General features: G+C 40.9%; 2 protein-coding genes across 4 annotated transcripts in view; one reads left to right on the top strand and one right to left on the bottom strand.

Annotated features, from left to right (window-relative positions):
- MIDEAS (mitotic deacetylase associated SANT domain protein) overlaps positions 1-16,318 on the top strand; it is a 54,686-nt gene extending 38,368 nt beyond the window's left edge. For all 3 annotated transcript variants that reach the window (XM_049825094.1, XM_049825095.1, XM_049825093.1), the window contains 11 exons: positions 1,288-1,605; positions 2,562-2,907; positions 3,362-3,428; positions 8,734-8,876; positions 9,857-9,960; positions 11,344-11,419; positions 12,482-12,570; positions 13,714-13,863; positions 14,068-14,244; positions 14,640-14,839; positions 16,095-16,318. In XM_049825094.1, the coding sequence (XP_049681051.1) occupies positions 1,288-1,605; positions 2,562-2,907; positions 3,362-3,428; positions 8,734-8,876; positions 9,857-9,960; positions 11,344-11,419; positions 12,482-12,570; positions 13,714-13,863; positions 14,068-14,244; positions 14,640-14,839; positions 16,095-16,311 (1,887 nt within the window). In that variant the 3' untranslated portion in view covers positions 16,312-16,318. The remainder of the gene's footprint in view (positions 1-1,287; positions 1,606-2,561; positions 2,908-3,361; positions 3,429-8,733; positions 8,877-9,856; positions 9,961-11,343; positions 11,420-12,481; positions 12,571-13,713; positions 13,864-14,067; positions 14,245-14,639; positions 14,840-16,094) is intronic.
- Positions 16,319-16,403: 85 nt separating this feature from the next.
- Positions 16,404-16,518, bottom strand: part of DNAL1 (dynein axonemal light chain 1) — a 41,321-nt gene continuing 41,206 nt past the window's right edge. The window contains exon 11 of the mRNA XM_049825097.1: positions 16,404-16,477. The gene's annotated coding sequence lies outside the window, so the exon portion shown is untranslated. The remainder of the gene's footprint in view (positions 16,478-16,518) is intronic.

Raw genomic sequence — 16,518 nt, 5'->3', positions numbered from 1 at the left:
GCATGTTCTCTCGCTCATCAGTGAAGCCTGCTTTCTTGATCTATGACCACAGTGGAATGACTGGGGAGGTGTTTGAATCCTTATGACAGAACCTGCTTATGCTAGCTTTTTAATCAGAATTGGGTATTCTTAATGGCTCACAATAGATTCTTTTTGAGAACTCCAGTAAATCTCTGCAAAATTTTGGAAGTCCAGGTTGGAGATCTCTTGTCATACCTCAGAGATAATGCGCCTTAGTTTCCACCTACAAAACACAGCTGTTCAGATGGATTCCTCAGTGGATTGTGGCTCTGATGGAGGGTGAGGTTGTATACCTAATCCTATCCAAAGACTTTCCAAGCAGATCTCTTAGAGTGAAGTTCTGAAACACCAAAAGGAGCATCTTCTACAGCTTCTAGATTGCACTTCATCAGAGCTCAAGGCTTTTTACATCCCTTGAGAGGTGTTTTTGAAAGTTGTGCTTTTAACATCTGGCTTCTAAGTAAGCTGGCAACTGCTTTTGAATTGAGAGCCAAGTGAACATGTGGATAGTCAGCTGAAGGACTAGAAATCACTCATGTAACAATACCTGAAGCCATTTGGTGTTACAGTATCCCTGTGTTTATTGGGTAACTCATCCTTCATTCCCATCTCCTTGGAGCTCTATTTTCTAGGGTTTCCATGAGTAAAAGAAATCAGAGACATGGAAGCTGTAATACTAATGCAAAAAGTGCCAGCATTATGCCGTGTTGATTCTGCTGAGCTAAAGTCTTTCAGGCTCAAGCCTAGTTAGACAACAAACCTCAAAGGCTCCAGTTATAATAAGGAAAGGTGCTTCTGTCATGTAAATCAGAAAAAATGCAGTGAAAAGCTAGTTCTGTTTTTTGTATGAGAGATTTAATTAAGATTATCATAGTTCAGTATTTCCTGGAATAGAAGTCCAATACTTGAAATTAGTAATATGCAGCTTTTGAGCATTACTAAAACTGAGGAACCTTTGTTGGAAGTTATATGGCAAGGCACAAATTCATCTGGAAAATAAAATGTCAAACCATAGGTAGTAAAATGATACTTAAGAATGGTGTATACATATATTCTAGCAGTTGAGACTTCAGGCAATCCTCAAGTACTTCTAAGAAATTTTGGTAACGCTTTTGTGAAGTATTCTTTTTCCTCCAGTAACACTTTTCCAAATCTGTTTCAGCTTGCAGATTGCATTGAGAAATGTGATATACGCTGAATATGGGATATCCTCTGATCTATTATGTAAACACTACAGAACTTATAAGGAATCTCTTTTCTTCTCAGGAACCGGATACTTCAGAGGAGAAGAAGAGTGTGCTGATGGCACCAGCACCTACAGCTGCAAAAAGTGTTGTGGAATTTGCCAGTTCTTCACCAGCTCCTAAAAGAGCCCGGGACGATAACAGTCTTGTGCCTCTTATCATTCCTGTATCTGTGCCAGTGAGAAAAATTGACTTGCAGAGCCTTGGAAAGGAAAAGTCTGAGGATGGAAAGCTCCCGAGAGGCCAAACGAATGATCGAGCTCCTTGTGAACGCAAGCCTTCTGTGATAGTCACTCGGAGGCGATCTAATCGTAGTACTAACGTGGAAACCTCAAATCAGGTATGGATACACTAAGAAACCAAAGATGAGCGAAATCTGTTAGATTTAATTATTTAGATTTATCCATATGTTTTTCTATTAAAGTAGTTTGATCTTAAGGCCTGAACTTGGAATGGATGTAGTCTGTGGACTGTGGATTTTTTTCATAATAATATTGCCATATATTTGGGCATCACTACCTTTTCATGACCTACAGCTAATGCTAGTATAGCCAAATCAGTGCCCCACTACTACACAGTGAATAAAGCCAGATGGTCAATAACACTAGAATAGTCTGAGTAAAGAGTGCTTTCTCCATACATACATAGATAATAAATTGAGAGTAGTGCATATATCTCTGTATATGAATAAAATCCAAAGTGAAGATTTATTTTTATGGAATTTAAATCTCTTACTGAGGTTCTGAAGGTCAGTACTTCAGTGTTCCCCTTCAGTATGGTGCTGTTGAGTAGGTTTTTGGTTTGTTGGGGTTTTTTGTCTCTTCTATTCAGAAGTACAATAGAATGTTCAGATACAAGACAAATGGCAAGCATCTAAGGAGGTTTCTCTGCATTTAAATGCTTGAGCATCTAAGAATATTGTTCTATTGTCTTCTGTACTCTTATCACTCCTTGGTGTCACCCTATATCTGTACCAGGGCTCTGCTATACTTTTGTGTCCTCTTTTAAAGCTAGCATGAGGTCATTATCTTCCCAAACAAAGGTTGGACCAGACATGTAGTTCTTGTAAAATATAACTTTGTAAGCCCTTAGAGCTAGTGTTGCTACCTGGTAGTTCCTGTGTCCATTCCATTCCCCATCTTCTTCCTCCCTCTTTCCCTTTGTGCTAATTGTTGAGACACCCTCCAACTGCCCTATCTAGATTTTGAGCTGCCGTGAAAGAATGTTGTCATCTCACTGAAGTTTTTCAAATGACCTGAAGTTTTAAAATTAAGTATGTAATTTTTTTTTCAATAGCACGAAGATGCTATTCCAAAGGATGAAGCAGAGGGCTTTGCCCGGAAACCAAAGCAGCGGCCAAGACCTGAGCCACTCTTCATACCACCAAAAGCTGGCACCTTTATTGCACCACCTGTTTATTCTAACATTACTCCCTATCAGAGCCACTTACGGTCACCTGTCCGTCTGGCAGATCATCCTTCAGATAGGAACTTTGAGCTACCTCCTTACACTCCGCCACCAATTCTTAGTCCAGTGAGAGAAGGATCTGGACTATATTTTAATGCTATTCTCTCTTCAAGTGGTCATTCAGTTCCACCTCCAATGACTCCTAAAAGTGCTCACAGAACTCTGCTTAGATCAAGTAAGTTCCACTTTATCTCCTTCCTTTCTTGGCTAATTTATGATTAGGAACTGTGGGGTAATAGGAGATAGGAGTTGTGGTTATGTGGAACTGGGACTTCGTGATAGTCTGGGGAGCTAGGATGGAGGAAATGCAATGTTGCTTCCACCTGGGCATGCATGTTAAGATGCATTCAGAAGTGATCAGCAACACCCCCTACTGACATTATTAGGAATGGAAAAGTCAGTTCCTCTATAATAGATTGTCATTGTCTTGAACTGAGGGGACAGTAAATAGTTATTACTAAGATGTCGATGGTGACTGGAAGGTAAGTTCTTGGTCATCTTAAACTCCTTTAGCACTTGGGTACCTTTTTTGAGAGATCGATAGCTCCAACTAGATTTAGAAGCTGTGTGAAGAATATATCTCAAATGTGGAGATGAGCTGTCTGAACAGTTCTTTCTTTTCCTTGCAGATAGTTCAGAAGTTACCCCTCCTGTTCTTACAGTAGTGGGGGAAGCCACCCCAGTCAGCATTGAACCGTAAGTATCCAGTAGATTCTTAGTCAGGTAGTAAATGTTCTTCTTTTCTTCCTCCTAAACCTTCAAGCTACTCCCTGTACAGTTGATGTATCTTAGCAACATTAAAGCTATTCCTATTGGTGACTCAAAATATAAATTGTCTATTAAAAATTACTCCATACCATAAATGATGTTTGTTTGGCCAAATGCACCTTGTAATTCTGGTGATGTTAACTGCTTTCTATTACTACTCATCTGTCTCTGGGCTGAAATACTATGGTTAGCTAAAGGTGAGTCTGTCCTGTTTTGTTGTATACAAACACTTCTTGTATGCAGTATGTTAGTTTTAGAGTGGGGAAATAATGCTCCTTTAGAGGAAGGCCAAAACTTAGTATGGAAAATGTAGTTAGCTCTCACATGGACTGGCCAGATTGCAGGTTATCCATGTGGCGTGTATTAGCTGCAGCGCAACTGTGAACACGACTTTGCTCCCTCCTGGGCTAGCTCAGTCTGAAAGCACTACAGCCAGTTGCATACAGTGTGTGTGGCCTGAGGTAATACGCCTTCTTAGTTTTTTTAGCTGGCTGTGTGCTGGGAAAGCTCAGACATGTGTGGTCCCAGCAGCACTAGGGAACACAGTTTGGAGATACTGGAGTTATGAGCTTAGGCTTTGTGCCAGTTCTGCTAAACCTGAGCAGAGTAGCAAAAAAAGCAAGAGTACTAAATGTTGCTGTGCAGCCCTTGCAAACCCTCTGGGAGTGTTATCAGCTCAAGTTCAGTGCTGTAGAACTACAGCAAGTTAGTCCCAATTCATTATTGTACCTAGGTTAACAAACTCTTGCAAAATCTAAACATGGAGATGCATGGCATGGAAAACACCCATGTAGCATAAAAACACCCCTGTGGCTCTGTATTGCTGACTGTGCAGTCAGGAATCTCTGCTCTAACTCTGCAGTGTATCCTGTAACATTTGAGATATTTAACTCTCTCAAAATAAATACCAGGCAGCTTCTACTTTTTCTTCCAAAATAGCTTATATTTTTAAAAGTGACCTGAACATTTGCTGTCAATTTATTTTCTCTTGCCCTTTTTCCATTCTGCCTTCCTGTTTGAAGCTGAGTTTTCTGCGCTTTTGGCAGCAGGCTGTCCTGAACAAATGTTGCAATTATGAACGAACCTAGATTATTCTTGTCACCTTTGCAAATCCCTTCTATGCTGAGCCCATTCGTGGAAATAAGCACATTTGGTGTAGTCTAAATCTGTTTTGAAAATGGCTTAATTAATCTTCTTGTTGTTGGTTCATTTCACACTAATCTAGGGGAACCTTTTCTTGAACAGATATTTTTTTTGTTCCCCCCACCAGGTCTTGATCTTTGACCTCCACGGTGCAATTGTCTTTGGCTGTTGTGTCTGTTGGTTTAAATTGCTGAAATTAATGACATTAAGTTAGCTGCAATTTTAGTTGTGTGTGAAAATTTTCAAATTTGTAGCTGGAAATTTTGAGCCATTATATAGTAATGCAAGTTCATTTCCTGTTGCCAAAAGGGAGTTATGTGCAAAGAGTTGTCTTGCTGTCATCTTAAGTCTTACTTGAATAGATGCTTACACGTGTAGATAGCTTTAACTTTTAGCAAAGATAAACTAGCAAACTGGTGTCATTCTGTGTTGTTGAAGTAATCAGTATGCTGCTCTAAAGCTAGTTTGTACAGCACTGTTGTGGTCAGTTCTGTAGCTGTACCTTCTATAAAAGAAATATAGCATGAAGCACTTTTTTTTTTCTAAGAAAAAAATGTTTGATTTGTAGTCTTGACTGTCAGAAGTTGACTATAACTTCTGATTCCCCGATATTGCGTTCTTAATTGCTTGTGCTTTGCTAGACTTCCTGCTAATGCTTTTCGAAAGGTCATTTCATTGCAGAGATTTGGAATAGGAAATGTGATAATGAAGCTTAATTCTTCTATTTGTGAAGTAATACAATAGACAGCTGGTGTCACAGATCTTTGTGTCCTACCGGTTTTGCAGTTCAGTTGCTTCGAAGTCTTAAAAGTCACCCCTCAGCCTTAAGTATAGCTGTGGTGATGCACCAATTCAATTGCCTTCCCAATTCACAGCTTCAGTTCTGAGTGTTAGCAATGTTCAGCTATATACCGGGGTGTCCCAAGAGCACCGTTGGTGCTTACAGGGTAAGAACTTTTGCTGTACTGAAATCTAGACTTCATCAGTAAAGGAATCATGGAATAACATAGCTTGAATGGACCTCTAGAGGTCATCTGGTCTGAGCCTCAGCTCAGAGCAGGCCAAATTAGATCAGGTTGCTCAGGTTAACTCTTGCAGCAGAAATCTGGTTTTATTTGGGCATTGCAGGTACAAGGTCTAATTTTTAGGCTTTTCTAGACCAGGGACACCATATTCTAAGTTTAGTTTCAAGATAAAGTAACTTCTGGTAGCCTTTTAAGAAGGCCTGCATTCTTTCCCTCCAGCTTTTCCAATTACCTCTCTCCCTCTCACAGATGACGCCAGAGAAGTCTGTATCTCAGGGCACAAAATCTCCCAAATTTCCCAATGCAGTAACAGCCTTTTTATCTGTTTCCAGTTGACAGCAAAGTGTCAGTTCCCAGCAGTCATCCCTTCTAGAGTGGATCATAATCCATACCCCTTTCCTCCCCTGTGAAACTGCGTGCCATAACAATAAGAAAGACTAATCACAGTGAGCAGAAGACTCCACGTTAACATCATTCTGTAGTCGAGCAGAGTGTGCTGAAAGAAGGATTTATCAGGGTGTTTGTCTTGCTTTGTTTTTTAGCAAGGTCTTCTCAGTCTTGCATCAAATCTCTTGCTTTTTATTTTTGGGCTGGATTGTGCTGTTTCTGTCCAAGATAATCATGACAGGTGAAGGGAAAATGGAAGCTATGTAGTGTTGTAGATTTAATAGACTTTTGCACCTGTAAAACACAAAGCCAAACTTTGAGGTTTTCTTGGGGGTCTTCATTCTCCATGCAGGTTCCACTTCTCGTGTGCATTTGAAATTGAATTAATTTTGAGAAGCAGATCCTGAAACAGTTACAACTGGGCATCAGAGATTGGACATTTTCAACTGGTTTAGTTCTCCCCTGCCCATGATGTGAGATGTGTAATGTCCCAGTTGCTTTACCTTCAGCAGGTATTGGAGATAGTGTTTTGGGGAAGATGTCAGATAGTATATGGCAGCTGTCTAAAACTTTCCTGCTACATTTGTCATGCTGGATGTCATCTTGTTGTCACCTACAGGAAGGAAGTTAGCATCAGTCTATGCATCTAGCAGATTCTGCTTGTCCAAGTAGGAATCTCACCCTGTCAATGTCAAGCTGCTGCTGAATGGGTGGATGAAGTCAGAACAAGTGTGTAGGGTAGTTACCTTCTGCATCTCTTCGTTTATAGATACATCAATTGTAAACCATTCCTCTCAAGTGTGAGGAAGTAGATCTGGATCTGCTATAGATGCAAAAGAAATAGTTTGTAAAAACTTTTTTAATGTCTGTTAGAAATTGGGCATCTGTTTTCAATGCAGGCTTTTTCAGCTCATGACATCTCATGATGCAGATGCTTACTGACAATACCAAACTGATGCATTAGGCAGAAAAAAGGGAATGAAGGTGTTTCCTTCTTCCCCTTCTATAAGAGAAAGTGATACCCTCTTCCTTCCCTTTGATACCACAGTCTTCTAGGACTTCAAAACGTCCTACTAGAACATTTGCTAGTGTATCTCTGGGTTTTTGTATGGTTTATATGTGTTATTTCAAGGCCTCCCCACACCTTTCCAGACTCTTGCTTTCGTAATGGACATGCATGTGTCATTTCAGAACAGCAGAGGACCAAAAAAGTCTGGAGGCCAGCATTTCTCAGCTGTTTTTGTTACTATTCCTTATTGTACCAGAATATGCTTTTTCTCTGGTGTTTCCCCTTATGCTGGGGGGGAACCAAGCCAAGACTTGAGAATTATAGCAAACCTTGCCCTGGGCAGGAAGTTTTGCCTTTTTTCTAATGAAGCAACTCCAGAGTTTAATCATCTTGTGCACACTGCCTGATCTACTCTCTCAAAAAAAAGCTTATTTCTCCATCCTTTACTATTCCAGGAGCTACCGGTATGGTGCTAGTTGACTAACATGTGAAAAAGGAACATTTTTGCATTAAGCATAGGTATCTTATTTCAGAATAGGAGATTTTCATTATATTCTAAGTGGTCTGAGCAGCAGCTGTTCTCAGATATCTTGGTGTTTTGATATCTTGGTTTTCTGAAGGGTCTTTTTGCTAGCTTAGCTTGGGCATTTCTTTTGCTCTTTCTTCCGGACCTCTGAATTGCATGCATAGTTGTTGCATTACTTAAAGTAAAGTAAGTCCAAGGACAGCTTTCTGAGTTTGTGTAGCTACTGCTGTGTCTCCGTGTATTTTGCTGTTGAGTAAGAGATGTAGAGACAAAGGACATCCATGCTCTCACTGTTTGCTGTGCTATTGGTGCAGACCTCCAGACCTCCCAAGTCTGGTAGAGCAGTCTTTCAGTGGTGGTCCTTAACCTACCCCTGTGCACAAAATTGTGTTTGCTAGTATAGAGTAGAATCTCTGTGGATGGTCACTTGACTTAAAGCAAGTGTAGAGCTCAGTGGATTGCATATTGTGAAAAATGTGTCTGCTAATTCAGAGTCTAAAAGTATGAGATTGTTGATAAAAGAATGGGACTTGGTTTTGATACAGAATGAGCAATACAGCTTTCATTGTTTTATATTTTTTATTTCAGTTGTTAGAAATAGTTTCTAGAAGATACTAGCTTGTGTCGAGATCATAAAGGACCAAACTTTGAGATTGATCCTGTTTTGAATGGGGAGTTGGACCTTATAGCCGCCAGAAGTCCTTTTCAACCTAAATAATGCTATGATTCTGTAGTTGCGACTGGCAAAACATTAATACTAAAAGAGGCTCACCTATCTTATGGACAAGAAGCAAGCTTGCTGTAAGAGAAGTCTGTGTGACGGCCACTCAAAAAGTGATGATTATTGAAAGCTCATAACTGTTATTTGAGCAGTTATTAGGGGATCCTAATTTAAATGCAATTTCAACCATCGTTGATAAGACAATGGAAACTGGTAGTGGATGTAAAACCTCTCACCTTTTGAGTCGTACTTACTAATGTAACCTACAACACTTAAAAGCTGTTCGTGTTTCATGAAAAGAAAAATGCTCAGCAAGAGCCTGCTGCATTTCAGTTTCTTTGTAATTAATGCTTCTAGCAGAGACAGAGACTTTCTGGATATTGTAAAGGGAGCCTGACTGTTACTTCTTACCTTTTCGGCAGGCGAATTAATGTAGGAACTCGCTTTCAAGCAGAAATCCCATCACTCCAAGACAGATCTCTGGCAGCGGTTGATGAACATAAAGCAGAGCTGGTGTGGCAGCCGTGGGGTGACCTGGAAACCAACAAAGTCACCCAAGAGAATGGTAAGAACATGGAAGGTTGGTAAATAGGACTCAGTTGTCACAGTTGTTGTAGGGGTAACCATGTATCTACTGTAGGCATAATTTAAAATCTCTCAGAGCTGCTAGTCAAGTGACATATTTGAGTGGTCTTGAAAGCAGTTTTAGGAGTAAAACTTGATTATCAGGTTGCGTGTGGCGGGTGGGAGGTTGATAGGATTGGGTTTTTTCATTGAGATAAAATGGGACCATTTGTTATGGTCAGGCAAAGAGCAGCCTTTTGCTCAGTGAAGCTTCCTTGTCTTTGTTAACATTTGAACACCACATGCACTAAACTTCCGTATTTTCAAGGGATGTTCTAGACAAAATATTTTGGAAAATACAAGTTGTTAGACGGAAGTCAGGATGAGGAAGCAGGAGTTGTGGCTGCTAGTAGCAGATTTGGAGAGCTGTCTGCTGTTGGTGCACATGGGTTGTGGCAGTATAAATCCTGAAGGAAAGAGGAAGTGGGCAGGCTTGGAAGAAACCTTTCTAATGAGAGAGAAAAAAGGGTATGGTAAATTGGAAATTCACAATATAAGGGGCAGGGGGATTCAGGAAATCTCTGAGTTGAAGGGAGATGGGAAGACATTATACAAGGGAGGAGATTTGCAAGAAACTCCATGTGTAAATAGTGCTGCATGCAGAGTAATGCTGCGTGGCCTTGCGGTCTAGTGAGGCTTTACTGGGCTCCAGTGTGACCATGTGCCGGATCTCATCCCCTCAGGGGAAACCTTTCTCATCAAAAGCCTGGACTTAGCCAGTTCACCAAAACTCAGCCGAGTTAAGGCCGAGTTGTGTCCGAATTTGACCCAGATAAATTTGCAAGGACATTCAACTTCTCTGAGAGTTTTACTTTCTGTTATGTCTAGCTCTGCTTCAAAAGAGCTAATTAATGGTGTGAATCCTGTAGGAAATTCTATTTTAATCTTATCTGAATTTGTTTGATACCTCTGTGGAAATAGTGGAAAACCTGCTAGCTGCTGCCTGTTCAAGCATTTTTCCTGGGGCTGGAACCAACCAGGAGCTGGCACTGCATTTCTTACATGAGTCAAAGGGAAGCATTCTGGTGAGTCTTTTCAGCTTTTCACCTTGATGTGGTCAAAGATATTAATGAAGGCCTGGTAACCTGTCATTCCTGAGAGGAGAGCCTTGCAAACTCCTTTCTATGCACCTGGCTCCCACTGTCTGTGTCTCTTAGATGTCCCTAAAGTGGGTTCTGCCTGATGTATGGTGCCATGTTCACTTACTATCTTGCATATTTCCAACTTCAACATATTTGGCTTTTTAACGAACAGACTGACAGGCAAGTGAGCTGAGGCTACTAAATGAATCTTAAATGATTTCTTCCTGGGAAGATGACCAGATTGGAAGGAAAAATAAGGTGCTGGGGCTGAAGCTGAGACAAAGTGCAGTGTTTTGCTCCTCTTACTTTTGGCAGATCGATTTAACTTCTCTGTGCATGTCTATAGAATGGCTGCGCTGCTAATTTTATGTCAGTATTGTAAGACATGATACACTTTCATAAATGCCCTTTGACACCCCTGGGAGGTAATATCAAAGAACAGAGTGTAGCATATGGCACAGGGTTGTCATCCTTTTGTAGTTCTATGATTGATTTAACCTGGCATAAATCAGCCCTGTGGTCAGGAGTATCCCACACTTTTGCCTGGCTGCTTGTTTCCTGTTCTCTGTAGTGCACCAGCACTGACACTTGTGAGACTGTATTGACTTGCACTGGAGAAGAGAACAAATAAAAAATAATTTTTGTGTGTATGTGTTATGTTTCTGCTAGATAAGTTCCCAGAACCATCCCACCATTGTGAATGCTGTTGCTGGCATTCGGGAGGAGCAGGGCTGCCCCTGGCAGCAGGAGGTTACTGTTAAGGTGGTTTAAACTGCTAGTGGAAGCATGACTCCATTCTCTCTTTCCTGTTAAGTTTGAAAGCACTTCTAGTTTAAATGCAAAGTAAAAAGCAGTTTGAGAGGGTTTTTTTCTTTATGTGGAATATTTGTGTCACATGACTGTGGTTTTATTTTGAAATATTGCTTAGTTGAGTGAGATAAGATCACAATAACTTGGATGTTTAAGGCAGACATCATTTAGGGCAGTGTTTTTGGATGTGAGTATGTAACTTAGGCCTTCAGTAAATGAGAGGAAACTGCTGCGTGGTCTCTGTCTATGGAATTAACTCTCCCAATACCATGGTGGTAGTGTTGGAAAGTGTCAATTCTCAGAGACAGAAGAGGTGCTGAGAAGTTACCGCTTGCCTTTGGTACCCAAGACTCAGTGGATAGTCAAGAATGTGATTTTTAAAGTTGTCACAAATGTTGAATTGTGCTATGGTTCTTTTCAGTTACCTTGCTGGAAAGGAGAGGATTAACAATTGCCAGATCCTTGTTTTAAATACCCCAAACATTAAATTAATTATTTTATTTCTGTTTATCTTAGGGAGCTTTGACCAAACTGCTATTGAAGACGCCAGTACGATCGCCTACCCACCCTTTGGCAGATTATCACTACACAGGTTTGTTAACCAGAATAACTCTGTGCTTCCTGTCTATCATAAAGGAATTTTTCTATCCTTTTCCGCTCTTTTGAGGAACTCTGTAACATTACAATAAGATGAAAAGACCACTCTTCTCTCTGGTAAATCAAGTAATGGCTTGCCAAGAATTTTGCCCAAGCAAATTATGACACTTACAATGTAAAAAACACTGCCTCTTTCAGAACACGTGCATGTGTGTATTTGCACGTGTGTGTTCTGATTTCCTTTATGGGGAAAAGGGAATGTGATTTCTTACACTAAGCCACAGAGAATGCAGAAAGATAGCTAGTACATACAAGAAAGGCTGTGGTAACCTCAGAACCACAGCCTCTCTGGCATGGATTTCCAGGGTGGAGTTAAGAAAGGGTTTTATGGGAAGAGTTTTCAAGCTTGCTGAAGAAAGCTCAGCCAACTATTGATGCCTGTCAATGTTTCTGCAAAATTTTAAATGCTGTGAACTGCCTTTGTAGTCTTGTACCTAAATAGAAGATAGTCAGCTGTGTGACACTAACTTCAGTGATCTAGAGTGACCCTAGCCACCTGAAAGACCTGATGTAAGGTGATAGAGAGAGATCTAATAGTTGGCGCCACAAAGCATAGAAATTGCATTTCTTCGTTATTACACACTCCTACTATAATGGCTGGGAAACATTACTTGAGTAATATCTATAAGGCAGGAGGAGATTCCAAAATGTGTTTATTATTAGAGGCAAGAGTACTAGGATAGTAGGAATATTTGAGATGTAATAAATCTTCAAGTACAGTGGATTGCTGCTGAAAGAAAAGATCTGTTCTCCTGCCCCACCATTTCCCTTGTGTAAAATCTAGTGACTGGGCCACCACAAAGTGTGCCTATTCACCTTGCTGTTTTGTTGGAAAACATCTTAGTTCATCTAATAGACTGGTTTTTGCGAGCTGTACTGAGTTAACCTGTGGTGATGAGTACTAGATTTAACACAAAGAAGTGATGAGACCTGAAGTCAAGCAGTGCAGGGTGGGGGGGCTAACAGCAGTCTGCAGTTACAACTTTTTTTCCTACAGGATCAGACAAGTGGAAAGTTGCTGAAAAAAAACTTTTCAACAAAGGCATTGCAATCTACAAGAAAGACTTTTTCTTGGTCCAAAAGCTTGTAAGTTACTTTTTTTTTCATGACAGCAATGATACTTTCTTACACATTTGTTGAGCATTTAATACAGGAAGTTCAATCTTGATTTTTCTGAAGCCTCAGTATTTAAGTCCTACACTCGAAAGACTTAAGAGAAATTTTGTCATCCAGCACAGCATAAAATCTCAGTAGAAAGCTAGGACAATAGTGCTTGTTTTGCTGCTCTTGTTTACTTAACCCTTGTATTTAGTGCATTACTTCCATTAGTCTACACTGCAGATATCACTTCTATAGGATGTATTTACAGAGCACTAGTAATGTTCCAGTACAGCTTAAATGGCTTGCTTATAAAACTAAATAGAAACACATCCTTGCTACTGATGAAAAGGACCAAAGGATATGTGAATGATGCATCCTTTAGGATCTCTTTTTTCCAGTTTTCTGAGATAACGATAATAAAAATGATTGCTTCCATCTGTTTTCATGAGGTATAATACTTCAATGGCGGCAGGGGAAATCGGTGAAGGAGAGGGCAAAACCAGGAGCTGCATACATATTTCCTGAAAAAATTCCCAAAAGGCATTTAAGTTGCAAAAGCCCAGAAGCTAAGAATATATTCCAAAACTTACAGAAAAAGCACTGATAGAGAATATGTAGATGGTCACAGGTCTGTACTGATAATTGTCTACCACCATATGTGTATGAAATGCGTGTGGCCAAAATGGGAAAGGGCTGCTAACCTTCCTTTCCATTTTTGGATCGGTATTCTGGTCTAATCTTCTCTGAACTGCTGCTGGAAAATAAAGTTCTCCCATAAAACTGAAAGGCTGCTCTCAAGTCGACAGCTCAGTTGGAACATTTTAGAGGCTAAGAGGCACATTAAGCTTACAAAGTACCAGGTTCTATCACCTTTATGTTGACCAGCTTTTCTTTGGAAAGATGGTCCTGTAGTTCTCAGTGAATAATAGTGGCAACAGGGGATGGGCTGTGGGATGCGGCATGTGGTGAATATGACACAGAAGAGAAGGCTTTTAACCGCAGTTGTAGTGGAATGGAGACTACTGAGGAAAGAAAAATACAAAATGTATTTATTGCACCTTTAGTAATTATTTATAAGCTTTCTTAAACCATGTAATCCATTGGACTTTTATGTTTTTTAAACACCAGATAAAAACCAAAACAGTGGCTCAGTGTGTGGAATTCTACTACACATACAAGAAACAGGTGAAAATTGGTCGGAATGGGACCTTAATCTTTGGGGACATTGATGTTGCTAATGAGAGATCTATGAAAGATGAAGCTGAAGTTGACATCAAGGTAATTTCCTAAATTTCTCTCACCTCTTTTGGGCTGTGGTATGAAGTTTGATTTTGTGTGTTGTCTCATTTGCTGCTAAAATCAAAAGCAGAAATAATCTGGCTAGTGTGGATAAGTCCAGATTCATAAACTTGTGTCCTGTGTCACATAATGACATTTACTTACAGGCACCAACATTAACAGTTCCTTTATCTTCTGGTGAAGAGTTCCCATAGGTTTGCACGTGTTCTTCCTCCCAGAAGGGACATTTACAGTGAAGAACAGGGGCATGTGGAGGAGGAGGAAGAGGAGGAAGAAGAGGAGGCAGAGGAAGGGTTGGATAACAGAAGGAAGATCACAGTTCCTCCCAAAGATGAACAGACACTACAAGATGATGTAATAGTAAGTGCTGCATTGTCCATGTTGTACTTTTGATGCCACCTTCACTCTGCAACTAGTTTAGAAAATACCAGGCAGGCAGTTCCAGATGTAAAAAGTTTCTACCTCTAACTTCTCCCAGAGCAAGAGACTGAGCTGAGGTAGCTTAGAGTATTTCTGGCAACCAGACTCTGTGCTGTGGTGGGAGAACTGGGAAGGGGAAAAAACCCGATATAGTTCTTTGTGATTGGTGCACACATAGGACCATGATGAGAAATGTCCTGAAAATATCCCGGAGACTTTCTCATTAAATAAAATCTTGGTCTGGAATAAATGAAGCACAGGAGCTCAGCCATTGTTTTCCTTCTGATGGTGGGTTTAAGTTTCAGTTTGCCTTAAATGTTCCTCTTTCTCCAAAGGCCAGTGATGCCAATATGAGGAGTCAAGAGGCAACAGTCACAGGCAGAATTGGAAGGAAGCCAAGGGAGACAACAGTGAAGCCTCGAAAGCATATTACTGCTCCAGTGCAGAGGAGGCGGCGGAAACAGAAGATAAAATCAGATGCTACCAGTAAAACTCAGAACACAGAAAACACATTTCCATGTAAAAAATGTGGCAGGTAAGAGCAACCCTGCTTCCAGCAATAGTCACAGAATTGCAGTAGGGCTTCTCCAATGGAAGTTTATTCTCAAATAAGCTTTCCTTCTGTCCATTTAGGTCAGAGACACTGGCAATAATTCTAATGACTTATTACCCCACTAATACTCGCAGATTAGGGATTTTTTACATTTATTGGTATTAAGATACTACTACTTAATAACCTGCTGCTGACTGGTTTTCCTCAAATGGAGTGAGACACCACCTGCATTTCAACTGTGTGCAGTGGGTACACAGTTCATCTGGTTAAACTTGCACCCATCTTTTGTGTCTGTAAAATACATTTGTCTTTCCTCACATGGTTCTAGTAGTTTTTGTAAGTTTGTTGCCAACAGATTCATAAATGTCAAGAAAATTCAGTTCCCTACATAAATTGCTTACTCTTAAAACAATTGAGAGTCTTGTAATACCAGTGGTTATCCCTTTATTTAAAAAATGCATCAAGCTAGGGGATAGCAAGAAAATGCAACCTCTGTCTAGTTACCTCACCAGGGCTGTTGATAGATTCTTCCTATGGTGGGTACTTAGCTGGCCCTGCCAAGGTACCCTGTCTCTGTGCCCTCAGGGAGCTTGTGGCATTGGAAAGGGCAGTGCTGTGAGAAGTCAGGCAGTTAGGATTTGGTCCTGGCTGCTGGCAAAGGAGAAACAGGCAAGGATTCTTAATGGTGTCTAAACTTTTCTTGTGGCATTTAGTGCAAAATCAAAATAGTTAATGGTGAAAGATGGAGGGATACACCATAGAAGTTGAAGGTCAGGAGGAAAAACCTCAAGTGTTTCTATCTGTGTGGACAAGGCTCAGCAGTGGCATTTGGCCTTTGTTCACTTCCATGTTTATTGTCTTTTTGCAGCATAGGGGGGATGCCGAAAGACCAGGGCCCTGCCTTGTTAAGCAGCGTGTGCATATTTCAGATACCAGCACTGCAACTCTGAATTTAGAAAATTTTAAGAGCTGAATGAAAGATAAGAGGAAATGGCCATATTAAGAAACAAGGCGAGGGGTTTGAGGGTGCTCAGGATCTCCTGCTAGCATTCCACCTAGTGCTGGCACATGCCAAGTCAGAAGTGGTGTTTGCTGTAAATGCTGTATTGCAGTGCCAACGTGGGTTCCTGTCCTGAGGCTCACAAACTTGAGGCTGGAGCAGCAGAAGCTCTTTTGGAGAATTAATGAAGGAGGCTGTAGGAGAGACCAATGCTAACGTACATGTGTGCTTCCTCAGGGTATTCTACAAGGTGAAGAGCCGCAGTGCTCACATGAAAAGCCACGCGGAGCAGGAAAAGAAGGCGGCCGCACTGAAGCAGCAAGAGAAAGAGGCGGCAGCAGCAGCGGCAGCAGCAGCAGCCCACAGCCAGGCCCAGCAGGAAGAGAGCAGTGAGAGTGGGAGCAGCAGCAGTGGAAGCAGCAGTGCGAGCTCAGATGAGGATGGAGAAATATAGCAGCAGACCAGAAGTGGAGGGAGTAGCAAGGCTGGACCCAACCTCCCTCTTGGTGGTCTCACTTTTTTTGCTTGCACTTTTCTTACCTGAACCATCAGGTCTCAGTTTCAGTGCTGCCATTTTCTCATGCCACATGTTCCACTTCACCTTGCCAGTACAGACCAAGCTGGAATGGTGGATGAAAAGATTTGTTTCAACTTGGATTTT

Source organism: Accipiter gentilis, chromosome 22 (assembly GCF_929443795.1).
Source record: "Accipiter gentilis chromosome 22, bAccGen1.1, whole genome shotgun sequence".
NCBI classification, from domain to species: Eukaryota; Metazoa; Chordata; class Aves; order Accipitriformes; family Accipitridae; genus Astur; species Astur gentilis.
The sequence above is the reverse complement of the archived record's forward strand: the minus strand, read 5'-3'. Positions and strand labels throughout refer to the sequence as shown.